Source organism: Triturus cristatus, chromosome 2_1 (assembly GCF_964204655.1).
Source record: "Triturus cristatus chromosome 2_1, aTriCri1.1, whole genome shotgun sequence".
Lineage (NCBI taxonomy): Eukaryota > Metazoa > Chordata > Amphibia > Caudata > Salamandridae > Triturus > Triturus cristatus.
In genome coordinates, this window is record NC_140581.1 from 418,750,179 (window position 1) to 418,778,055 (window position 27,877).

The following is a 27,877-nucleotide window of genomic DNA, read 5'->3' on the forward strand; positions in this document are numbered from 1 at the left end:
GGTGTTAGCACCACTGGTAAATTTTGTGGCTCCGTCAAGTGGATCAGGGGCAAAACAGACAGTGCCATACATCTGGAGTTTTCATGTTGAAGAATTACTCTACTGGTGGCGATAGTGCTGTTTCAACATTGAGCCAGTGGTGAAGAACATGTCAGGCCGTGGCTTCTGCAGAAATCAAAGTCTTCAACTGCCAACAGAAACAAGGTCAACAGGAATTTAGATGACAGTGCCTTGTGTTTTTTTAACTATTCACAACCTTCTCTCCCTGGATCTCCATCTGTCAGAGCCCTTTGGTGTTCAGGCACTGTCACAGTGATAATTGAGCATTCCTTCCCTGGAGGGCTTATTGGCCTTTTCCTCTCGTTCATCTTCAAATCCTCCTTAAAGTCTTATTTCCACTCTATCTGTGTCGGTCCTTTTAGACATCTTGCAAAAATCACATTTCTTCATGAAATGAGAGTATGGTAAGCACACCACACATACCTGGTGTGGGTCTTTAACAGAATTTTGCCTTCCACAGGTTAGGCACTCACAAATTGAGATGGTATTCTGACATGAAAAAAGCTACAGAAAATGCAAAAAAAACTTACTTGGCTTGCCAGATGGTAAATACATCAGTACAAGTTATCATGGGTAGTGGAAGCCCCAGAGCCCAAAAGGTTCAGAGTGCTTCTTTTAACATTTGTGATGTAAACCTATTAGGATGCACGTTTCCCCAGTGCTTAGACATGTTTGGCAACAGTTTAATTTATAGATGCTGCAAGTTAGTTTTCAGATCGATTTTTTGTTTGGTATAACAGACAGTGTGAACACTTGGAAAATCTTGGCCATGTTAGATTTTTCACCCTCTTTACTTATATATACATCTAAATTTGATAAGAACTGTTACAGATCACGCACAAGGGAATTATTCTAACATTTACAACTATCGGTGATATTCCTAGGATGCAGCACCTAAAATAGTTGCAATTACTATTTAGAAACTTTCCAATACTAACTGAAGTATGTTTTACTGGAAAGCTCTTAAACAAAGGTCGCAAACATGCAAGCTTCAAAGTGATGTTTGAACTAGAAACGATCTCCTTTTAAATCACAAGCACTGTTCTGTTTGATACAATACATTGCACACTTTTATTTTGCAGGACACATGAATGCCAATTAGGGTTAGCACCTGTGACCCCAGGCTTTCTCTTGGGTGCCCGACCACTGCATTTGCTCCTCGTGGTCTTATGGTTTGATAGGAGTAGAGGTGTACAGTGCTTAATTTGTAAAAGAAAAAAGGACTGGAGCCCAAATGTCATCCCAGAAGCCTACAGCCTGAGCTGTTGAATGTCAGGGGTGCTGAATATCAAAGCTTTGTCGCCATGATTTTTCTTCATGCCTCTTTCATTCACCCATACTCGCTGTACCTTGCTCTTTCATGTTCTTTTTCACGTATGCTTTCTTTCTTTGGCACTATTTTTCTTTCCTCTTGTGTTTTTCACTTTTTTGCTCTGGATTCAAGTCTGATGAGGAAAAATAAGTGCCAGTCCACAAGAATAAGTGCCGATGAGTCCTACCAGCAACCAACGGCTCAAAATAAGCAGTGGATTTATATATGTATTGTATTTATACAGCAAAAACCTAGCTAGGAAGTAATGAAGTGCTGTGAATTGCATGGGGTATTTGAGGCGATCTACAAGATCATGCATATCAAGTGGGGATTCCACAAATACATTTCACACATTTTAGGCACAGGGAGATTAAGTCATTCACCTAGAATCACATAACGTTGAAACAAGTGTTGAGGATGCATTCAAACTTGGGTCACAAGGTTCCAAAGTTTAGAAGATCTAGTGACAAGGCAACATCTTCTCCAAAGTAAACAGAGGCCCTAAGGGTTTAGATGGCCTTTTTAAATTTCTATAGTTTCCATTTCTTGTACTTTTGCTAGTTTCTCAGCGGTAATTAAGAGACTGTTGAGGGACATAAAATAGGAGGAGTGTTTAATTTGCCTCCAATGGGATTATTTCTCTAACTGAGCTCCCTTGACTATCTATATTCTTTTTTTAGTGGCATCTTTATTCCTAGGGACAATGAGCAATTAGGGAAAATTAGGAAAGTCTACTTGAAGAAGATATGCAGGCCTTTTGTTCCCCTACTAAGGGGAGATGAGATGCCTCTGATTCTTAACTCTAAAACATCTAAACGCTGGCCTGAGTAACCAGCAGAACTGGGAACAACAAGCAGCCAGGTTGAAGATGATGGGGGATCTCAGCATCCAACCCACCTAAAGGATTGGTGGTTGTAATGGTGGTGTAAATGTTTGTCCCACATACAGCTCTCTTGTATTGATCCTTAACACTGTGTTATCTATCTGGTCTGTGATGAACAGGACATCCCAAGGTGAACACCCACCAACATCTCAGGGTGGATCTTGTGCCTATCCAACCAGCTCTTGATATCAGACCAATCGGTGATTAGACAGAATAGTGGACAAAATATTGTGAAGGTAAGTTTTATAGGTAAGCAAAGTTTTACTATATATTAATCCACATATATGTATCTTGACAATATATATGTATATTTCAAGGTACGACAATGTGGAGTTAAATCTATACTTACCTATTTGCACTTACCTTGTAGATATTTTGGTCCTTTAGATTTTGATACTATATTCTGTCCACACAATATTTTTGTTGCCGATAGTATGTCCGTGATCTGGCCAATCGAATCTTGGGGGAGCCTCACAGCAATAATGTTCTAAAGGGATACACACAACAGGATACTGAGCCTCCACCTCCCTAGAGGTCCTCTAACAGCTCATCTATAGCTGTAGAGCCACTCATCTGGTTAAATATCTATCATCTAACTACGAGGCATATTCCTTGCCCACACCAGACACACTGGAAGCCATGCCCCAACGAACAAGTTACTTACCTTCGGTAACGCTTTTTCTGGTGGATACAGTATCTGCCTGTGGATTCCTCACCTTATGAATATCCCCTGCGCCAGCATTCCGCGGAAACTTTTTCCTAGCTCTCCACACCGACGAGGTCGTCACAATGCCTTGGCTCCGCACGCGGCTCCACATGAAGTCACTGGAGCCATAAGAATACTACGTCGGCGTGATGACGTCAGTTCCACCCATTTTTTCCGTGCCTCCGAGGTGAAAGGGTGGACCGACCATAGAGACAATGCATACATAGTACACAATATTCATATAAATACACACAGTGTAAAGTGAAATAGGAAAGCAAAAGAAAGCAAACATTTCCTATAAGCCTACACAAAGGCAAACAGAGGCAATACAAAATGACAATATGAAACAACCATATTAACCAATACCTCTTTTTAGGTATAAAAAGTTGGACAACGGACAGGAGGGTGGGTCAGTGAGGAATCCACAGGCAGATACTGTATCCACCAGAAAAAGCGTTACCGAAGGTAAGTAACTTGTTCTTCTGATAGATACATCTGCCTGTGGATTCCTCACCTTATGAATAGAATCCCACAGCAGTCCAATCCCCGGAGGAAGGTGTCCACCCCTCTATACCAAAAAGTCTTGCAAAACAGAATGCGCAAAATGGCCGTCCCTCCTCACTTCGGAATCTAAGCAGCAATGCTTCGAAAAAGTGTGGCGGGAGGCCCAAGTTGCGGCCTTACAGATGTCCAACACAGGAACACCCCTAGACAAGGCAGAAGTAGACGATTTAGCCCTGGTGGAGTGAGCTCCAATGCCTTCAGGAGGCTCCTTACCAGCCAGAGCACAGCAGATCTTGATGCACAAGATGATCCATCTGGATAAAGTGCGCTTTTGCACCGCCTTGCCCTTCATGCGTCCAACGCAGCCCACAAAGAGCTGATTGTCCTGTCGCAAGTCCTTCGTTCTATCCAGATAGAAACTAATCGCCCTCTTAGAATCCAAGCGGTGAAGCCTCTCCTCCTCCTTGGAAGGGAGAGGATGGAAAGGAGGATAATAGATTGCCCTAGATGGAAGAAAGTTACCACCTTAGTCAGAAAAGCAGCCCTGGTCCTGAGGACCATCCTTTCAGCATGTATGGTCAGAAACAGAGGCTTTGAACTCAAAGCCTGAAGCTCACTCACCTTCCTGGCCGAGGTGATAGCCACAAGGAAGACCGTTTTGAACGACAGCAGTCTCAAAGGACAACTATGCATAGCTTCAAAAGCGAAACCCATTAAGAAAGTTAAAACTAAATTTAAATCCCACTGAGGCATAATGAAGGGAGTGGGCGTATTAGTAAGCCCCTTAATAAACCTTAAAACAATCAGAGATTTTTTTAAAAAACGGTTGATCAGGCAAACAAGGAAATGCAGATAAAGCCGACAAATATCCTTTAACAGTAGCCACAGCACAACCCTGCTGGGCCAAATGCAACGAAAAACAAAGAACATCAGAAAGATGAGCTTTTAAGGGATCAATAGACTTCCCTCCACACCATTTAACAAATGTTGGCCATCTGTAGATAGACTTGGTGGAGTGTCACCTGGCCGATAATATAACATCCACCACGTCAGGTGGGAAAGAGAAAAATTCAGGTTGCCCCGTTCAATCTCCAGGCATGAAGGTGCAGGCTCTGGAGGTGGGGGTGTAGAACCTGCCCCTTTGACTGCGAGAGGAAGTGTACCCTGAGAGGGAGACGGAGTGGAGGGTGAGACGAAAGGTGAAGAAGGTCTGCGTACCACACCCTTCTTGGCCAATCCAGGGTGCTCAAATACAACTTGGGCCCGGTCTTGGTGAATCTTCCTCAGAACCCGAGGAATCAAGGGTATGGTAGGAAACGCGTAAAGGAGTTGTGAGCTCCAACTCAACTGAAACGCTCCCCCCAACGCTCCCTGCCTCTGAAACTGGAGACTGCAGAATGAAAGGCAGTGCGCTTTCTCAAGAGTGGCAAACAGGTCCACCCGAGGAGTTCCCCACTTCTGGAAGATGTGTTGAACTACCTCCGAATGAAGCCTCCACTCGCGATCGGCGGAGAACTGCCGACTGATACTGTCTGCACGCATGTTCAGCACCCCGGCCAGATGATTTGCCATCAAGCAAATCCGATGGTCCTGATCCCAAGACCAGAGCCGCAACGCCGCTCTGCAAAGACGGTACAACCCTACTCCTCCCTGCTTGTTGACGTACCACATCGCGGCAATGTTGTCCGTCAGGACTTGAACCGACTGACCGCAAAGGGAAGTGAGAAAGGCCTTGAGCGCCAAACGTATCACCCGCAATGCCAGAAGATTGATATGAAGCAATCACTCCTCTGGAGACCAAAGACCCTTGTTCTCCAGATCCCCCAGATGAGCACCTAACCCTAAGGTAGAGGCATCCGTAACCACTGTGGCCACCGATGGAGGAAGGTGGAAGGGCTTTCCTTGAGACAGATTGCCCTCCACGCACCACCAAGACAGATCCGCTGCAGCTTCTCTGGAGATCCTTACTGACTCCCTGAGATCTCCGTTGTGCTGATACCGCTGCCTGCGGAGAAACCACTGGAGTGCCCCAATGTGCCAGCGTGCATGGTTGACCACCTGAATGCAGGAAGCGAACAGACCGAGCAGAACCGGAACAACCGCTCCAATGTGAAACAAGGGAATCATTTCCGGAATGTCGAGAATCCTTTGCGGAGGTGGGAAAGCTCGACACACAGTGGTATCAAGTACCGCCCCTATGAACAGGTTGTGCTGTGAGGGCACCAGGTGAGACTTGGACACATTTATCGAAAAACCCAATTTGTACAACAGCTGGGTTGTTACCTGCAGATGACGACGAACCATCTTTGGCGACTCTGCCTTCAGTAGCCAGTCGTCCATGTAGGGGAAAACCGGGATCCCTGACCTCCTGCGATGGGCAGCCACCACTGCCATTACCTTGGTGAAGACTCGAGGTGCAGTAGTAAGACCAAACAGAAGGACCGCAAACTGGTAATGTTGCGAACCAACCGTAAACCGGAGATACTTCCTGTGCGACTTCAGGATTGGGATGTGAAAATACGCATCCTGCAAGTCGATGGACACCATCCAGTCCTCTTGTTGCAGCGCCTGAAGAACCTGCGCTAGGGTGAGCATCTTGAATCTCTCCTGCTTGAGAAACAGATTCAAGATTCTGAGGTCCAGGATAGGACGTAACCTGCCATCCTTCTTGGGAATCAGGAAATACCGGGAGTAGCATCCTTAACCCCTTTCCTGCTCCGGAACCACCTCTATCGCACCTTTTTGTAACAGGAGAAGAACCTCCTTCTGAAGGAGAAGTAAATGATCCTCCATGCAAAACCCTTGGCAAGGAGGATAAGGAGGAGGGAATTCCCTGAAGGGAAGGGCAAACCCATTTTCTACCAGATCTAAAACCCAAAGGTCCGAAGTGATAAATTTCCAATCCTGTAGAAAATGGGTAAGCCGGCCTCCCACGGGACCTGCATGATCCAGGATGGCGGATCTAGGGCTGATTTCCTGCATTACCAGGAGGGGTCGGGGAGGTAGAGGAGAAGGAGGAAGAAGGCTGACGCCCGGCTCCATGAAGGCGACCTCTGCCTTTACCCCTATAGGAATTGTACAAGGGGTTTTGTTGCTGTGGCTGCCTGAAACCTCGAAAGGAAGATTTCCAGAAGCCACGGTATCTTCTATAGCCATAACCCTTTGCCTGAGTCTGCAGACCCAAGGACTTTGCTGTAGCCTTACTGTCCTTAAATCTTTGCAGAGCAGAATCAGCTTTCTCTCCAAAAAGTCTAGACCCAACAGAAGGTAGATCGAGAAGGGCTGTCTGTACATCGGGAGAGAACCCAGAAGACCTCAACCACGCATGTCTTCTTTTTGAAATGGATGAACCCATCACCCTGGCAACCGAATTTGCCGAGTCTAGGCCAGACTGGATGACTTGGCGAGCCGCAGCCTGTGAGTCTGCCAGCACCTCACTTACATTTCCCCTATCTTACTCAGACAGTTTAAAAAGAAGTTGTTTGGTAGAGTCCATAAGGCATGAATATATCTACCCAACAGACAAGTAGCATTGGTAGACTTCAGAGCCGTACTAGCCGACGAGAAAACCTTTTTTGCAGATTGTTCCAACTTCTTGGAATCCCTGTCAACAGGAGCCTGTGGAAAAGCACCCGTGGACTGCTTGGAACAAGAAGACTGCACCACCAAACTCTCAGGAGAGGGATGAGATGGAAGGAACACCGGAACCCCTGGAGCAGGCCTATACCTTCTGGACACTGACCTTGAAACTGCAGGAGCAGAAAGAGGGTTGCGCCACACATCAAGGATTGGCTCAGTCAAGGCATCATTGAATGGCAAGAGAGGCTCAATCACAGAGGATGGAGAATGAAGCACCTCAGTGAGCAAATTAGGCTTATACTCAGCCATAGGGAGCTGCAGATCCAAGAGCTCTGCAGCCTTCCTTATCACAGTATGGTAAGCTGCAACTTCTTTTGAGAAGGAAACCTTCTGTGAAGCAAAGTCTCACTCTGGGGAAGTATCAAGTCCACTTGCCTCACACAAACCCTCAAACATATCCTCTGTATCATAGACTTCACCTTCCTCCATCTCTTCAGCCTGGTACTGCTCCTCCTCTAACAACCTCTGCGCATATCTCCTTGAGCGTATCTTCGGTTGTGGCATCAGCGGCGGCACACGCGGCGTCGGTGGCTCCGGGAGCGGCGTCGAAGGAGGATCCGTGGCAGTAACCGGTGCCGATCGAATCTGAGAAGGTTCACGGGATGGAGCCGGGGACTGCACATACGGCGTCAACATCCTCGAAGCCGGAAACTGCCAGGACGGCGTCGTCGGCATAAATGGCACAAAGGGGTCCTGAGGATACTGGTGAGCCACACCCAAATTAAATGCCATTGGACCCATGGGACCCGAAGGTGCACCAGAGGGGTATGAGGACCTGGCAAATATGCCATACATCGCATTTTAAAAATGCGATGGATTCGAACCTGGTGCTGGAAATTGTGGGCACTGAGCCGGTTCGAGTTCCAAACGAGGCACCTCTGGAGTCAGAGCCACCGGAGCCACCAGAGCCACAGGAGCCGAAGGAACCTCAGCATCAGCCGGATTCGACACACCTTCTGGAGTAGGTGAAAATCTCGGCGTCGGTGATTGCGCCTGAGTCCCCTTGTAAGATGGAGAATGAACCGGAGTCACCTGATGAGACACTGAAGGAGAAGGAGAGACAAAGTCCTTTTCTCGACGTCGAGGGGCTGGAGAAGGCGACCTCGAAACCACCGCCTTCGAAGAACGGCGCCGAGATACATGCCTCTTCTTCTTCTTATGCTTCCTCTTGGAGTCATGCGACGTCGACGACCTTGACTTCGATCGCTTACGGCCCCTTTTTTCTTTTCTTGCCTTAGCCATATACAACTTGGCTTCTGGTTCCTTCAGAGCCTTCGGGTTAATCTTTCTGCAGGATGAACAGCCCTCGACGTCGTAATCAGATTACAAACACCACAGACAGTCCTCATGAGGGAGAGTGCTCGACTTATGACCCCCGCACTCCTTACAGGGCTTAAAACCCGACTTCCTCGGGGCAGACATGTCAAAACACAGAAAGATACAATCAAGATTACAAAGTGACCAGTCGAAAATATGGAGTCCCAGAAAAACCGTTAGCGTCAACAGTGCGGAAAAAAGGGAACTGACATCATCATGCCGACGTGGTATTCTTATGGCTCCAGTGACGTGGAGAAGTGTGGCTCAATGATTAGAGCGGCAGACCCTGATGCAGAGGTCTAGCCCGGGACCAGGGTTCAATTCCCCGCCTCGGCGGGTCTTGGGCTCAAAAATTCCACGGACCTGATAATTCTCGCCTCGGTGCCATTCCAATCATGGAGTCCCACTCTGCAACTCTGGGCAATAGCTTGCTTAATCTCCACAACGGCCCCCACAACGCTAAGGATGCCTGGCCTCCACCTGGGGGGTGCCCAGGAGTGGACGCCTCACAGGGAAAGCCAGGATGGGTTCCACAGCGGTATTCGTACAAGCGCCTTGAGACCCTTGCGGGTGAGTAGTGCGCTATACAAGTATCAATTTACATTTACGTCATGCGGAGCCGCGTGCCGAGACAAGGCATTGTGATGACCTCATCGGCTTGGAGAGCAAGGAAAAAGTTTCCACGGAATGCTGGCGCAGGGGATATTCATAAGGTGAGGAATCCACGGGCAGATGTATCCATCAGAACCTTGCATATCCGCCCGTTGCTCAGAGATACTTGTCAGTCATCCCAACCCCATTAGGCCATGAAAGATATCTTCACCTCACTGGCACTGCCACCTATGGTGAACAATGGGAGCATTCACCCAGTCCAAATTAATCCTCCTACTTACGACACGCACAGCACTGTCCTTGCACTACTGTCGCCGAATCAGACACTGTGCAGGAAGTCCCCCCAAAAATCTATCATGTAGAGGACTGAGGCACTGAATTTGGGACTTTGAAAATCATTTTGATTGTATTTCTGGTATCTACTCACAAACAATTTGAAGGATGTATGTAGGAAACATTTGTTGTATATAGAAATGTGTATGTCTTTCTAATTTTAGGAATACTATCTCTGTGATGCTCACCAGAAGGTTTTTCTTAAACTACTGAACCGTTGTGTGGCCTACGAGCTGAAATGACCAAATGTAATACCATGTTTTTATCACATTTAAGCCAAAGGATGAAACAACCTTGGAAGAACAAGTTACCTACCTTCAGTAACACTCTTTTTGGTGGATACTCAATCTAACTGGAGATTCCACACCTTTAGCATATCCACATGCGCAAGACTGGATCCAGAACATTTCAACAGCATTGCTTCCATGTGGGGTGGATGGCATTGTGCAGCTCTGTGCCAACATCGTTCCACCCCGGAAGTGACAAATGGAGCCACATATAAGTGCCATCATTGCGCGCTGACGTAAGTTTCTTTCTTGACTCTGACTGCGCCCCCAGGCGCACAGCCGAAAAATTATCCGTCAAAAACAGTGTGCAGATAACTTTATTGGGACCCTTTTAGATAGGACAAAAGACTGTTCCATAAAAAGGGGAAGCGGTAGGGCGGTGAGGTGCTTGCGGTTAGATAGAGTAGCCACCAGAAAGAGCCTTGCCAAAGTTTCTTCTTTTTAATTAATCTCTTTATTTGCATTTAAAAAATAAATTACAACTATGTCCGTACACAAATCTGTGCAACAGAGAAGGAAACCGCACATGTTTTTAGTTATCACATATCTATGCGGTGACATAGCATTGCTCAGTGTTCTAGTCGAATGGTTGGTCTACTCACATTGTAACAATTTTATTTTACCATTCCGCTGCTGTTTGACCTGCACGAGCATAATATGCTCCTTCAAATGACAACTAAAACTTTCAAAAGAACTCCCCTCTGCCACTCTCTCTTCCTTTATGACTTCCATGTGGATATCAGTCACCACAGGCATATGCAGAAGTGTAAGCAGAATGGAGCACCACCGAGGTCTCATAAGGTAGAGGATACACCCCCATGGTATCCCATATGATGCAAAACCTATGCCGTCAGGGCTGCAGTGTCACACCAATGACCCTTCAAAACAGCAGCCCGCCCACCCAGCATGAGGGAGAGACTCTCATTCTGCTACCTCCCCAACAGATAGGGTGGCCAGTGTCTGTGTCATCCCCCAAGAGAGTACATCATCTGACAACTTGCTATCTCTCCTCATCCGTCGCATGTGCGCCTCCTCTGCGCCTGCTCACTCAATCATGTCCCGCCTCCAATTCTGTATTCTAGGGGGGCGCGGTCTAAGCCACTTAGCCACCACTAGGCCCAACATCACAAACTGCCAGCTCAGCTTTCTTTTGGCGTCAACTGGGATCAGGCTCAGCAGGCATTGTTTAATTCAATTGGAAACTGCCCATCCCATGACAGACTTAATGTGGGATAACGCCTCTGTTAAGTACATTGCAATGCCAGAGCAGTGCCACACTATATGTATGAAATCAGCTTTCTCAGGATAGTACCTGGTGCACACTGAGGACCTACTAGGTTAGATAGTATGAAGTTGCTTTGGAGATAAATAGGCTACTGAGACTTTCTGCACTGCCTCGTGTATTTTGGCCCAAACCCCAGATGTCAGGGGCTTATCACATTCCTGCTGCCATGTTTCTTCCAGTCAGAGTTACCCAATCTGGCGGTATTCCCAGAGTGTCTGATAAATATATGCGTTATGTGTCTACGGCCTCCAACTTGGAAAAGAATAGTGATGAAGGTTGACGTGGGTGTAGGGCCTCAGTGAACGTCGGCCACAATTGTCGGGCCGGTGCCGCTATTTTAGCATAATGTAAGAATTGCCTGTGACTAAGTCCAAACGCCTCAAAGGCATCTTGTATAGTGATGAAATGGTCCCCAGGATAGACATTAGAAAGAATTAAACCGTCGCCCTCTTTCCCTTTGTAGGTCGACATAGTCTGTGCAATTTGGGTGATGGGGCATACCATCCAAAAATCTAGATCTAGGGCACACAGTGCCCTCTTCAGCACCTGCCAAGCCTCACCAAAGTTATGCAACTTAGGAGTGAATCCACAGAAACACTACTATACCATCACACACAAATTCACCAAATATTCACAAATTAATCATTGTTATATAACACATTTGAAAAGGACAAAAGTGAGTTCCAAAATACAAACTTTCAGCATAAAACCACATATCAATAATTGTAAAATCACAATTCTAAAAAGTGCAAATGTGTCTTCAAACACATAACATCTCAGCACAAGACCACTTATCAATCAATCTTCAATATTTTAAAAAGTGTACCTGTATCTTCCTAGAACAATTTCAGTTAATCACTTGTCGTTCTTAATTTTAAAGTCTTCAACCTATAACAAACATTTACCAATGGAGGATTCATCATAAGGATTACTGCCTCCTCATATGTTTTGCAAGCATGTTTTACCAGTATTGAGTTAACATATTTATTACATTTGCTACCCAGACTTGGACAAAAAACAATAAACGCATTATATCCTGCACCAATGTATTACACAATTGACAACTCAAGTGACTGCTTGCTACTCCATTTTTTATGAACGATTTAACTCCTAAAGGAAGCAACCTAAATTTGAATTTCATAAAAATTCTCCATACTCGCAGACCTAGATTTTTTCCTTAAATAAAACAGAATTAAACCCCCATCTGGAAATAAACGGTTCATTTGGATTCTTGAAATCTGCCTGCTCTGTGGGCCGTTTTCACACTTCATTAAGAGCACGCACTGTCAAGGGAAGCTGCTGACAGGCTAATGCAAATTAGGCTAATGCAAATTAGCTTTCAGTAGCTTCAGGCAGGGTAAATGGCAACTAGCTAAAAGTTATTTTTCTTAAATATTTATGAAAAATCCAACTTCACCACTGAATTGGATTTTACTAAATAATAAAATTAGTAATCGAACCATTTCTCTAGCTTGCCTCAAACCAAATTTAATGTATTAATCTGCACCCTAGTTTTCCCCAAAAAACAGCCAGAGCTTTTCACAGTGAAAATAGCTTTTGGGGGCTTGTTGCTGTAGGGACATGGCAACATTAATTTTCTACATGCTCCACTTTTTAACACCATGTACCCAACCTTGTGGGCTACAAAGCCTACATAGGGGTGTCTTATTAATATTTAAAAATAAGGTTTACCTCATCAAACAGATTATTTGACATGCCGGACTGCAGATTTAAACGGCAGCAGAAAAGCTAAAAGGGTACGCCTGAAGCCATATTATGGACTTTTAAGAAAGTTAAATATGCCAGCTATGGCTTAGCCAAGTGTACCGTATTTTAGGGGATACCAGCACATGCACTGTGGCCCTGTGCACACAGTCAAAAAGCCAGCAACATCAATTAAAACAAATTGGGGTGCCCACTCAAAAATGCCCACTTTCTCACACAGACTGTGTCTATGGTTCAGCAAAAAGCAGGCAACTAAGATGCCCAGCACAGTCTTCCAAAGCTTGATCTTCACATGAGTCCTCACACCAATCACCTCAGTCAAAAAGGCCTTTACTTCCTGCTCCCCTGCATGCAGAATAGCTTGATGTTTGATTCTCTATGAGTTCCTATCTCCAGCTTGTGCCCGACACTTCCACCTTATAATGAAAAAGATGATTCTTTTATTACAGTACATGGTTATTATACACAGGCCACTAGAACATCACAACTGTTCTGCATTTTATGCTTAAATAAGAATTTACTGAAGCTGCCACACAATCCATCATCTGCTCCATGGTTTTGTTTCAAGCTCAAATGGATCAAATGGTTATTAGCATCACATGCGGTACGATGGCATGTCAACATTTAACAAAAGTTAACTGGCAACCTGCAGCTGCTGATTTCTGTATTTAGCTATTTAAAGAGGTGACAATCTTGCCCTGATATTGTAAATGTCACAAACGATATGGAACAGGGGAGGACGTTTGGCTGCAGCAAGAAACAAAACCTTGAACTATGCAAATATATTTCTAACAGGATAGATCGAATGACTCATTCTTTGTCAGGATTTTCTTTTATTTCAACATCAGCACAAATTCATTCTCACATCACAGAATCCGTTTTTAAAGATGCAGTTATTTCAAAAGAGGCCTCAGGCTCAGGCCTAACCTAGGGAGAGAACCATGCAGATGCCTTGAAAACAAAAAGCGCATCTTCTTGAACGATTCGGTTTTGGTCCCATCCTCTTAGGCCACCCCAAGCACAGTTATTGGCAAAAATATAATCCCAACCAAAGGCCCTGCAAAGCATTATGGGACGAGATTAGCAGTGGGCAGTGAATATTATAGTATCCAATATCAAAATAATTCTACAAAGAGCTGCAGTTCAACTAGTCATTACTAGATGTCCCTCATGAGTCAAATGCAAAAGCATTGAAATTATTATTACATCAAGCTGCATTTCCACTAGTCGTTACTAGATGTCCCTCACAAATCAAATGCAAAAACTTCATGAAAGGGTTTCAATGCTTTTGCGTGTGACTCGTGAGGGACATCTAGTAACGACTAGTGGAACTGCAGCTTGATGTAATAATAATTTCAATGCTTTTGCATTTGACTCGTGAGGGACATCTAGTAACGACTAGTTGAACTGCAGCTCTCTGTAGAATTATTTTGATATTGGATACTATAATGGTCACTGCCCACTGCTAATCTCGTCCCATAATTCTTTGCAGGGCCTTTGGTTGGGATTGTATTTTTGCCCATAACTGTGCTTGGGGTGGTCCTAGGAGGAAGGGACCACCACTGAATCGTTCACCAGCATGATATGCTCTTTGTGTTCAAGGCATCTGCTTGGTCCTCCCCCTAGGTTAGGGGGGACCCCAAAATCATCACCTCTCTCATTGCCTAATATTTTCATTCACAGTTCACTTTTGTGAATTGGTTATATGCTTTTTTGCATGTAAAATTGCTTTATCAAAGCATTTGGGGGTATTCTTGATATTGCTGCTAGGCTATGTGTTGTAGCACAGTTTTTGCATTGTGCTACGTGCAAACTACGCATGCTCCGTGAGTGAAGCATAATACTACCCCCTAGGGTTAGTAATAAGAAGTCTTTGCTTAGACGGGGTTAGGTGCGATCAGAACACAGCAAAGCAGAGTGTTATTGCTGCTGGTGTTCTGCAGGGACTCTAGGCAGATAATGACTTCACAGGAAATGAGGTGGGTGTAATCTTGGATTGGAAAGTTCAGGGGTAAAATACTAGACTGTGAACCATTAGGATTTGGGACAACGCATAAGGCAAACCATGCTCATCTTTACTAGGCAATGCACCAATGTGGCAGGCACAAGACAACCAATCAGAATCCTGTATCATAATTTCCACACGCTGATCTTCTTTTCCACCTCTTAAATTGTAAGCGAGGTGGGCCGCACAACGGAAAAACCCCAAGGCCAGCCACTGCTGTGTGGAAATATGAATTTTTATGGTCAATTGTGTCCCCTATCTTAGACCCCAACGGCTCCATGTACATGCTATAAGTACATGTATGTTCCCTCCAGTTCCAGCTATAAAGACGCAAATACATGTGCGTCCAACGTCAACATGCCCTCTTTCAGATCCGCCATGAATGGGTCGAATATTCCATTCCTAAGTATGAAAGGCCACCGACTTTATGTGGTTCACTTTTCTAGTTTTGTAGTTCAGGCGAGTAGGCCCTGAATTCTGCCATCAAGCCTTTTTCTGCTTCTGCCTCTGAAATGCTCCAGCTTGGACCTGCATCCGTGTCCATGAACTTTGTCTTATTCCCTGCGCGGCTAACGGTGCCTGACGCGGCCTGTTGCCTGCCAAAAACTGTATTCAGCCTTCAAGTTATCTGCTCCGCTCCTCATCCAATGCATTCCTGTCCAGTAGTTTAGGTAAACATCCTTCCAGCTACCGAGCAAAGGGCCCGGCCTCGCTGTCTTTTTGCAAGTAATTCATAGCCCCTGTTACTATGGAAGATTCCTGCCCCCTCGCATCGCATGTAGACACATAGACGCGTGTACACGCACTAACAGTCAGTATAGAATAGGATCTGTCCGAGAAGACCTTTCCTTCCAGATAATATAGTTCCTTAAACACAAGATATCAGATATGATTTAGGACTAGGTTGTCCTGACACCCCAGACTTCTGTCTCCACATGTAGGGCAAAATGTCAAGTTCCCTTCACCCTCTAGTTGTACGTCAATCACCCGTCATGCGGCTGCGCGCGCATCTCTGCCAAATATTTCTGCTGACACTGCGGGATTCTCTTAGGGATCCACCCACTTGTGACATCATTTTAAATGACGTTTCTAGTATACGCCTGTATTTACGCCTATTTTCATTACGTATGTGTATTCTTATCTGTATTATCAGCTGTTACGCCTCCTGCGTCTGTCTTAATGCAATGCTTTTTATATATATATTGTTACTTGCCAATAATGTATTGCCTATCCCTTCCTGAACCTTCGTGGTGATGGAATAAGATTGCCTGGTTCGAACTATAATTCCTTTGTAAGGAATAAAGTCCTTTTTAGAACCTCTAATACCACGGATTCTGCCTCTTATTTTGACTGAGTTATTCTTACTAGACTTTACCGCATAAAAAATAGTACAGGTAATTTAAATATTTACCACATAAATTGGCGCCCGAACAGGGACACTTTCTCATCTCACGCGCCGGAGGTGCGTTGCAGGCCCGGTCTCCTGCCACAGCTGGACGGACAAAAACGTGTACCCGCAGGATTTCCTGTATCTCCCTCCGGCCAAGCGGGGGTGACTGAGGCTGCGATCAACACCCAGACGAGGCGGTGAGAAGTGCGAAGTATCCCGACCAGAGCCTAGCTGAGAGAGCAAGATCCGAGGTATACAGAGGCCCACCAGGTTCCGAAGTTCCGAGTCGAGTCGAGTCCAGTCGAGTCCAGTCCGGTCCAGTTCAGTTCAGTTCCGAGGCCTTCCGTTCCGTGCTACCCGGTGAGTACCGTTGCTGGGGAGGCAGTTAGACGTGCACATTAATTCGTGCCGGTCCTGACGGGTTTGGGTACACAGATCCGGTCTGCACTGTTTTAGCAGTGTATCTGTACTGTTTAGCAGTATATCCAGTATGTTCATGTATATAATTCAATATCATCTAGTATTAGTATTATGTCAGTAACTAGTTTTCTTCTAATTATCATTGGTCGTTAAAAGTTAAATGTTAAATGTTAAATGTTTTACGGTGTTCACAAATTGTGGTATGAATGAGTGTTTATTATTGTGTTTATTGTATTCATTGTGTTCAAATCCGGTTCAAGTAAGAATCAAGTAGCAAGGTTTAAAGATGCCGTTCTTTTCAAAATTAAGACAGATCAAAACTAGAAAAGGAGTACTCGAAGAAGCTGTTCCCATTCCACCTAGGGACACTCCAGGGTATTTTATGTATCATAAACATGGCCTAGATGCCGTATTATATCTTGACTTATGGGTGGACTACACCAAGGATCTAGCAGAAAGTCAGAGGTGGCCCGCAGCTGGGACATGGGATGCAGATTGCATCATGAGAGTAGAAGAAGAATTATGGAAAAAGAAAGCCAGACAGTCACAGAAAGATGCTATTGAGTTATGGCGTAAAGAATCGCATAGGCGCACAGAGAAAGCGCTCAGACTGGAAGAGAAAAGTAGGGAGAACTCAAATAGAGCCCGAGAAAACGTATTAGTTGAGGAAGGTATCCGAGTAAAAACAGAACAAGTAGACAGACAACGAAACACTCTTATGAATGGTATGTATCCTCTTTTGGCCGAAGGTTTACCTAAGGCCACCCCGGAAGTACCGAAAGATTTGCCAACCCCATTACTCCCGATTAAAGCACATCCCAAGACCGCAAAAGATATTTTCTTTTCCTCCTATTTAGACGATGTAGCTCCAGAATATGTTAATGGTCCACCACACACGCCACCTGTCGATGGTGCTCAACGCCGGGATCATCCGCCCCCACATCCGCAACAACAAACTCCTCCGCAGAATCCCACAGGTCCATCTGTTTCCACCGCTTTTCCTGCATCCACAGTCTCTACCTTACACCCCACAAATCCTTTTGTGCCTAGCACCTCAGAAGGTGCGACAGCAATTTTTGCCACGCCACCATCACAAAGTAAATCGTCTCTTAGAGATTTAGCAAACCAACGTACACCCCAAATAGCAACGTCCGACATGTTTAAAGAACATCTTGTAGATTGTAGATATGATCCAGTGCCCGGTAAAAATGATAGAATGCTGCTATCATCACTACGTATACGACGGGCTTCACTATATTTAACGACGCTACCAGGAATGATTAAACATTTAGACAATATATATCGCTTTGTCCAAACAGGGCAAGGCCCTGAGAGTATCAACGCTACACATGAAATAGCCTAGAGAGGGAAGTTGGCCTACCCCTTATCGAGGTTCCCGTAGATCAAGAGGGTCCTTACGTACAGAGTCAAGTATTAGGGAAAGACAGAAAGTTTCTACTCGATACAGGGGCAAGCAGAACCACTATCAGTCACAGCGAAGTCCCAGGGGCACCCCTCTCAGGCTCACAAAATATTTCCCTTGGTTTTTCAGGAAAGCCTACTATTAACGAAGTATCGCAACCACTTGCATTTACAGTCGGTCCATTAACACGGACTACAGATCTATTGCTTACGAAATCATGTCCAGAAAACTTGTTAGGTATAAAAACATTGAAGGCTCTAGGAGCTGTAATATGTTGTTCTCCGGAAGGAGTGCGACTCTTTTTGCGTGACTTTAAGGGTCACTACGTGTCTAGAGACATGGATCACCGGTTACAGAATCTACCTGCACATTTATGGGCACAAGGCCCCACTGATGTAGGTTGTATGCACATTACACCATATCGAGTCACACTCAAAACAGGAGTGGTACTACCACGAATGCGACAATACAAATTACCGCCAGATGCTGTTGTGGCTTTACTGCAAATCATTGACGAGCTCATCGCACAAGGAGTGGTTGTAGAAACCGACTCCAATATATGTAATTCCCCGATAATTCCGATTCTTAAACGAACTGATCCAAAAGCACCACCAGTATATCGATTAGTTATTGATCTGCGAGAATTAAATAAATGCATTGTACCACAATACCCCGTGGTCCCAGATATCTCTTCATTATTAACGGCCATAGATTCAGAAGCAACGTTCTTTACTGTAATTGATCTCAAGAACGCTTTCTTTAGCGTCCCAATCGATCCGGAAAGCCAATATTTGTTCGGATTCAGTTTAAATGGACGAAGTTTTAAATTCACACGCGCACCTCAAGGATTCACAGAAAGCCCCAGCATCTATAGCCAAGCACTGAAAAGAGAACTTGACAGTATTCACATGCCAGCTAACACTGCCCTGCTTCAATACGTCGATGATCTGCTGATCACCGCACGAAGCGAACCTGAATGTGAAAAAGCATCACTGACGGTTTTACATTTCTTAGCCGACAAGGGGCACAAAGTGTCCCCTTCGAAACTACAATTCTGTGTCCAGCAAGTTGTGTACCTAGGGCACTTGCTGTCCAAATGGGGGAGACAGCTCACACCTGATCGCATCCAGTTAATTGTAAACATGCCGCCACCCAAGACACAAAAGGAGGTACGGGCCTTCATAGGCCTCACTTCGTACTGTAGGCAGTGGATCCCCCAATATGCATTTTTAGCTAAACCACTCATTCAGTTGACAACACAGGAGGCAGCGACATCGACTGTCCTCCCTTGGACTCAGGAACATACACAAGCTTTTGAAAACTTAAAGAAAGCTTTATGCCAAGCACCTGTTTTAGCAACGCCATGTTACAGCAAACGTTTTACACTTTTTGTTACAGAACGTGAAGGTACTGCTTTGTCAGTACTCACGCAGGAACAAGCAGGATCACACAAGCCATGTGCTTATTTTTCTAGTACATTAGATCCCGTAGCTCAGGCTCTTCCTGCGTGCCTGAAATCAGTCGCAGCAACAGCTTTAGCAATCAGACAAAGCGACGCCATAGTGTTAGGACATCAATTGACAGTACAAGTACCACACGCAGTAGAGGTTCTCCTGAACCGGACCCAAACACAACACTTGACTATAGCAAGACTGACGGGTTATGAATTAACATTATTCCAGCCACACATAGAAATCAGACGTTGTAGTACATTAAATCCTGCCACACTTTTGCCATTAAATGGAACAGACCCATTGGCACATGATTGCATTGAAGTTATTACTATTACGACGAAACCCAGACAAGACTTGACAGATATTCCATTATCAGATCCAGACCTGACATTATATGTAGATGGTTCATGCATGAGAACAAATACAGGAGAGTTAGTGGCCGCTTATGCAGTCACAACAGATACTGAAATTATTGAAACAAATTGTATCGATACCTTGTCAGCTCAAGCAGCAGAGCTCATCGCTCTGACACAAGCCTGTATTCAAGCCAAAAATAAGAAAGTCAACATATACACAGATTCACGTTATGCATTCGGAGTCGTCCATGACTTCAGCGTACTTTGGCGAGAGAGAGGTTATTTAACTTCTCACGGTGCCCACATCCAGCACGGTCCCCTTATTCAAGCTCTGTTAGATGCAATACATCTGCCTACTTCAATATCTATCATGAAGTGCAAAGCCCATACGAAAGTGACGGACATTATTTCTCAGGGTAACGACCTAGCTGACAGAACAGCTAAACAGACTGCTCAGAATCAGACTCATCCAACTGACACGACAAAGACAATAGTTCCGACACCAACACACTGCATGACAGTTAAGGATCCCACCCTTGATGTAATTGACATACAGACACATGCTACACCAGAAGAAATAAAGAGATGGACTGAATTAGGAGGGATCCAAACGGATCAAGGATGGATGACGAAGGGAAAATCTATATGGTTTCTCCCCGACTCAATGGTTCAGGTCATCATTAACACAATACATAGTCCAGCGCACCTAGGAGAGAAAGCTATGCTAGACAGTATTCAACACATTTGGTTCAATAAACACTTGCGAGCAGCAGCTAAACAGAAAGTACGTACCTGTATGATTTGTTGTCAGTTCAATCCAGGAAAAGGCGTACCTGTAGACCAGGGTGGATTTCAACCCCCCGATCACCCTTTTGAAGTCCTCCAGATGGATTATATCCAGATGGAACGTTGTCGAGGATTCAAATATGTCCTCGTAGTTGTATGCGCTCTTTCCCGGTGGACAGAGGCGTATCCCGTCTCAGATTACACTGCCCCGACTACTGCCAAACAGTTAGTTCGAGAATTCTTCCCACGGTATGGTTTGCCCCGTATCGTGTACTCAGATAATGGCCAGCCGTTCTCATCCGAGCTAATGAAACATGTTTCACTTCTGTTAGGCTACCAATGGAAATTCCACTGTGTCCGACATCCCGAGGCAGCAGGTCTAGTGGAACGACATAATCAAACTCTGAAAATTAGACTGTCCAAAGTATGTAGAGAAAAAGGTGTCGACTGGATAGTAGCCTTACCAGTTGCGCTCTTTTACATGAGAATGGTAGCACATTCTCGAACAGGGCTATCCCCGTATGAGGTGATCTTCGGCAGACCACCAAATATGTGGGGGACGCCTATACCTCGTAAAATCACTGATGTTGACTGTAATATGCTGACAGATTACCTGGCTTCCTTGATGTCTGCACTACAATCTTGTCGTTCACAGGTAGCTGCAGCTTTTCCCGACAACACTGAGGTGAAGCCCCACGACGTGGTTCCGGGGGACCTCGTGTTTGTGAGGAATTTTGACAGGAGGAGCCAGCTGGAGCCTCGGTGGCAGTCGCCGAAGCTCGTCTTATTGACCACAAGGACAGCCGTGAAGATTGAGGGACGTAAAGGGTGGTTGCGCTCGAGCCACATCAAAAAATTTTATGGACTACCGTCCGACGTGAACCCTCAGCCCTGCATTCCCTCACAGACTGATTCAAAACTACCCCTGGTTGAAAAAACCAAGAGTGAAAACTATAAACTGAAACTAAGGTCTAGCAAGTCAGACAATTTGATTGTTTAAGTCCTCTCCAAGGTGAATCGGTTGAATTTGTCTCTGACATGTATCCTCTAGACCGAAATAGAGAGAGAAATAGACAGAAACATGCGTACTGTAAATCACTTCGTAGTCACTGCATAGTGACATTGTTAATTATGTTTTTTCTAAGTCTTCTGATTATTATTTCCAGTATATTATTACACATGTATTACCCTATTTCCAAGCGTGCTTTCAATGCTACTGCCGAACATTCTTTTAGCGAATTACCCCCGCATGAGTTGTCCTATAGATTTGCGCTGCGCAACAACACCTTCATTAGTATGTTACATCATTCTCATCAGATCAGCAATGCTACAAATTGTTGGATATGTGGCCGACTTCCTCCCTATCAGAAATACAAGGGAGTTCTGCCCCTCTTTCCGTATCCATTCACACACAATGGCTCCTGTGGAGCATGGTTTAGTTTGATTAATTCCCTAGATTCAAATACAGTAGTTTATCAAGACAATTGGGTATGGGGAAACCTGAACCTAGTTTTACTTAAAGTCTGCTACCCTAACAAGGAGGGACTTCCCAAAAGAACAGGAACTGATCTAGAAAATGAAGTATATGGATTAGGTAACTTTACACTTAATCTCATGATCCTGAATGTTGAATCCGAAACCACATCAGTCTTGCCCACTATGTCAGTATTTCCAGTTAGAGGCGAATTATGTGTAAGAAAGAATGGTTCAATACACATGGGCCATAGTAAATGTACCACTGTAATAGAATTCAGTGATAAAGGCGAGTCTACATTTAGAGCTTCTCGTCACTCCTACTTCATCTGTGGTCACACCGCATACATACGCCTACCCCTAGATTGGGATGGTACCTGTTACATTGCATTCCTTCTGCCACCTGTTTTCCTAGCCCCGCCTGATTATCATAGGAACACCCATTTAGTACACAATAGACAGCAGAGAGATCTCCCGATTGTCGACTACACTGAAACAGCATGGGAGAAATACACAGATTTCAATAAAGGTTTCTTTCCCTACATAGGTACAGTCACTAATAGTAAGCTGATACGTAGATTAACTAGAACCCTTGAAGCAGTAGTGAATGAAACTACTTCCGCCTTGGGCAACTTAACAGAGGAGCAGTCTGCGATGCGGATTGTTGTTCTCCAAAATCGTCTTGTCTTTGACGTCATTCTGGCCGATAGGGGCGGAGCTTGTAGGGTCATCGGATCAAGTTGCTGTGTTTTCATACCAGAAAACGCGCCGTCAGTATATAAAGCCATAACTCGACTTCATAAGATCGTAAGCCAGATACACCAGAATCCAGGCACCTGGACTTGGTCCGGTTGGTTCTGGAGCGTGTTGTCAGCCTGGGGATGGAGGATCCTATCCTTCCTAGGTATTGGCTTTCTCATACTATTCAGTTGCTGCTTGTGTCTACAATGTGGGCCAGCGATTTGTGGTCTATGTGCCACATCGTGTATCCCACCTTCAAATTTTCATTCGAGATCCCGGAAGAAGAAAGAAGAACAAATGATGCTATATGAACAGATTGATGGATTGATGAAGATGGATATTTCATGAGGGTCCGTAGGGGACAAGGAGGGAATGTGGAAATATGAATTTTTATGGTCAATTGTGTCCCCTATCTTAGACCCCAACGGCTCCATGTATATGCTATAAGTACATGTATGTTCCCTCCAGTTCCAGCTATAAAGACGCAAATACATGTGCGTCCAACGTCAACATGCCCTCTTTCAGATCCGCCATGAATGGGTCGAATATTCCATTCCTAAGTATGAAAGGCCACCGACTTTATGTGGTTCACTTTTCTAGTTTTGTAGTTCAGGCGAGTAGGCCCTGAATTCTGCCATCAAGCCTTTTTCTGCTTCTGCCTCTGAAATGCTCCAGCTTGGACCTGCATCCGTGTCCATGAACTTTGTCTTATTCCCTGCGCGGCTAACGGTGCCTGACGCGGCCTGTTGCCTGCCAAAAACTGTATTCAGCCTTCAAGTTATCTGCTCCGCTCCTCATCCAATGCATTCCTGTCCAGTAGTTTAGGTAAACATCCTTCCAGCTACCGAGCAAAGGGCCCGGCCTCGCTGTCTTTTTGCAAGTAATTCATAGCCCCTGTTACTATGGAAGATTCCTGCCCCCTCGCATCGCATGTAGACACATAGACGCTGGTACACGCACTAACAGTCAGTATAGAATAGGATCTGTCCGAGAAGACCTTTCCTTCCAGATAATATAGTTCCTTAAACACAAGATATCAGATATGATTTAGGACTAGGTTGTCCTGACACCCCAGACTTCTGTCTCCACATGTAGGGCAAAATGTCAAGTTCCCTTCACCCTCTAGTTGTACGTCAATCACCCGTCATGCGGCTGCGCGCGCATCTCTGCCAAATATTTCTGCTGACACTGCGGGATTCTCTTAGGGATCCACCCACTTGTGACATCATTTTAAATGACGTTTCTAGTATACGCCTGTATTTACGCCTATTTTCATTACGTATGTGTATTCTTATCTGTATTATCAGCTGTTACGCCTCCTGCGTCTGTCTTAATGCAATGCTTTTTATATATATATTGTTACTTGCCAATAATGTATTGCCTATCCCTTCCTGAACCTTCGTGGTGATGGAATAAGATTGCCTGGTTCGAACTATAATTCCTTTGTAAGGAATAAAGTCCTTTTTAGAACCTCTAATACCACGGATTCTGCCTCTTATTTTGACTGAGTTATTCTTACTAGACTTTACCGCATAAAAAATAGTACAGGTAATTTAAATATTTACCACAGCTGTGGCGATGACAACATGGCTTGCTGGAACTTCACGAGGGCTCCACTGATCTGGGTGGAGCAGACTTCCTGCTTCCTGGAGCATACAAGTCTTGTTGAGCCCGAGTGAGGAAACCACTTGAGGGATGCGGCACAGTGTCACCACCCTGGGAGAATAACAGCAGGCAATATGGGTCTTGCAAGTCCGGCACCATCAAGGAATGACACCAACACGTTTTGCGATTTTAATGGTAGATAATCAGGGCAGTAATCAAAATCATACAATAGGCAGCCTACATTTGTACCTGACATGTATTTTCATATAGATTTTGTGAAATCTGTCTTTTCTTTCTGAATTTTTCATTGCACCATGTTACCTAGTTAGGCCGGACTACTGCATGCTTTCCCCTTCCTCTAGGCCCAAACAACTCCGCCTCCCAAAAGACTTCCCTGCCTGATTTAGTTTTCTAAAGCAAGAAGTGTTTGTGCACATATGACGATCCACTATCCCTGGCCTCACAGGCCCCCACTGCAGTGTTAGCAGCAATTCACAGGTGGTCCTGTGAGACCTGCGACTTTTACTACACGGTCGCATTGCAAAATAATAAACAGGCCGCAAACCATTCAGTGTGCAACATGCGCATTTTGGTTTGCAAACTGACCTCAATAAATCGAGCCTTAGGAGTTCAATCTTTCCCTTTTTCCATGATTAGCACAAGGGGGGCCAATATGAAAGATCTTGTCACTTCCATGTTTTCCCATGTTCTTCAATAGGATTTCTAAGTTTATCTGTAATGTTCCCTAAGAAGGTGTACAATCAATATTCATTGTGTTCCTTTTTAATGTTAAAACAATTAGAACTCTCACCATTGACTGGACACTGGTCGAGCGGTTCATTTATGCTTCCGCTTTCAATAAAAAGATTTATGGGAAAAACAATTAGAACTCTAAATGTATTTATTTGTAATAATCGAAGAAAGGGGAAAATGTGCAAGCCTTATTGTAGCAGTTTGTTCAGTAAAAACAGCAATACAGAGTCTACAGTTCAAGCCATTAAAATATATAGAAAAATATTGCTTTTGATCTTGCGTTTTTATAGTAACAATACATTACTGAAGGCAAATATCAGTGAGTTTCACTTTTTTGTGCTAGTATCGACTACTACTATAAATCAGTCTTTGCTTGTCTTCCTGCATTACTAGTCCATAATCGTCAAAGAACTCAAAATCCTGTTGTCCATTTGCTCTCAGGGGGAAGAGACCACATTATGGTGAGCAGGGGACTCTACGTTGGTTCAGCCAGAGATCGTATTTTCATCAGATTAATTTGCCATGTCTAAAAATGTATTCATGCACTTTCCTCCTGCTATATAGCTCATAGAATCTTAGTGTACAGTATGCATCTAAGAAGCAAATATAAACTCCCTAACCCACCCCAGATGGAGCTCAATTCAAAAGGCAAAAGGTCTGTTCTCACACAATTTCCTACCCAGAAACACCTGAGAAATCTCCTCCCTTGGCTCTTTCAAAAAAGGAACTAAGGGCCTGATTACGATGGCAGACGGACTTCTGACCAACCGCCATCGTTGATGAGGACTGCCCGCCTATAAGGCTGACTGCAGCACACACCGCAATGGAAAAAAGGCAGATTTTGCTCTTCCCTGCACTGGTGCCTGCCACATGGTGCAGGGAATTGTAGGGGGGCACCATAGGTGCCCTACAAGTGCAAAAACGAACTGCCCCTGCACAGGGGGGTTCCGCAACGGGCCCTTAAAGGCCATTCCCGCCAGCCCTTTCAATGCGGGTGAGCCACCATGGAAAGGCTGGTGGGGAGCCAGCATCATAATCTGACCGGCACCGCCAGCATGCATTACATGCTGAGGGCCTCCGCAGCACCGGTGGGCTCATGGAAACACCACCACCACGGTACTGCCCGCCATCATAATGTGGCGGGCGGAAAATGGCCTCATGATGGCTGTGAACCCGCCACCGACAGCATGCCGATGGCGGGTTCACCGCCATCGTAATGACCCCCTAAATACAGCACTTTTGTAGGGTAACTGAAATAACCGCTCCAAGAGATCCTTCAGGTAGTGAGCCGAGGCCGGGCTTATATCCCCCCCAACCTGGAAAAAAAAGAGTGACATAATGAGGAGCCGTGGCAAATGGCCAATAGGTGAAGGGAGCCGCAGGTCGAAAAGGTTTGGGAACCACTGGGCTACATAATTCGTCTTTCCGTGCTACATACATTTGTCAACCATGACACATAATTTGCTCCTGCATTAGAACGTAATTTCAGTGGCTTGACTATTAGATGATGAAGAGGAAATTCCTCAAATGGCAATGAATTAGACTGCTTAGAACATAAGCTCTAACAAGAAATAGACGCCAATGCTAATAGACGTCAGAAATGTTGTCGTCCACTGATTTTGGCTCATTGTCTATGCAGTACTGTTGCAACCCAATATTAAGGAGCAATATGTTCTGGTGTTGAATATAAATATATTATTTTTGCACATCTATAACTGTTAAAAGAACCACACCCTACACATTAATTAGTTACGTCCTTTGCATGTGCTAATGGGGTTAGAGAACATTGAAACATGCATTATAATGGACAATTCGCAGGTAAAAATGTTCTTGAACTATATACATGTTAAAATTCGCTTCAACAGATGGTAGTGAAATTCTGCACAGTACTGCAAGAGTCTGCTACGTTTTCAGACATCAATATATGCAACTATGGTTTTTATCAATGCGTTCATTTTTTCAGGAGAAATTCACAATGTGTTTTCTATGAGAAGGTGTAACTCACTCCAGAATTTCTAGTAATAAGCTACATCTACTTATATATCAAAGGCCTGTTTATTGAGCTCTTCTTCTCTGCTCAGAAAAGACAAAATGGTATACACATTACGATCAGGAATACGACACCTAGTTATCCCAGGAAGTCATTTATCTAACCAAAGGAAAGAGTTTATGTGTCGAATTCACTCTTCCCATCACACCACTAATCAACAACTTACCAATGTAGTTCTTTGACACTGCAATTTCTTTAATTTCAATGTGAACCGAACCTCTTGGAATTTGAACAACTTCCATGTACCCTAGAAGGCAAAAGTTAACGTCTTATGACCAGCATCTGCAACTGTACTCAGGAAACAAGGAATCAATATATCAATTATCAACGATGTTCAGTACTTTGGACTTTAGAGATTTCACTTACATCCTTTAGCCCACCAACTGAGAAAAAGATCTTGAAACTTTCTAGACATGTCAAAAATTATAAACCTTTATTTTTACACAAATTAATCCTGACAGTGTATATCTGAGGAATTGTTTGAGGGTTGGTATCAATATGTAAGAGGTGGACTGATTTATGGCTGTCAGTTTTTGTGAGTTTGAAAATACTGGAAGTTTCCTTCATCTACTTTTTTATATTGTTCTTCCTTTCATTATTTCATCCTACATTTCTTTTTTCTTGTTTCCCTTCTGTATTTATGTGTTTCTCCTTTCCCATCTAACTGCACTCGTTCTTTTGTTCTCCCTCCAGGCTAGTAAAGGCTGCAACAACAAGCCATGCACTTGCCAGTTCTAAACAATTAGGTGGGTACAGAA

General features: G+C 44.5%; 1 protein-coding gene across 1 annotated transcript in view; it reads right to left on the reverse strand.

The window, feature by feature from the left end:
• ADAMTS6 (ADAM metallopeptidase with thrombospondin type 1 motif 6) overlaps window positions 1-27,877 on the reverse strand; it is a 1,840,341-nt gene that overhangs the window by 233,353 nt on the left and 1,579,111 nt on the right. Inside the window, exon 18 of the mRNA XM_085631708.1 lies at window positions 27,286-27,366. Coding sequence (XP_085487834.1) covers window positions 27,286-27,366 — 81 coding nt within the window. The remainder of the gene's footprint in view (window positions 1-27,285; window positions 27,367-27,877) is intronic.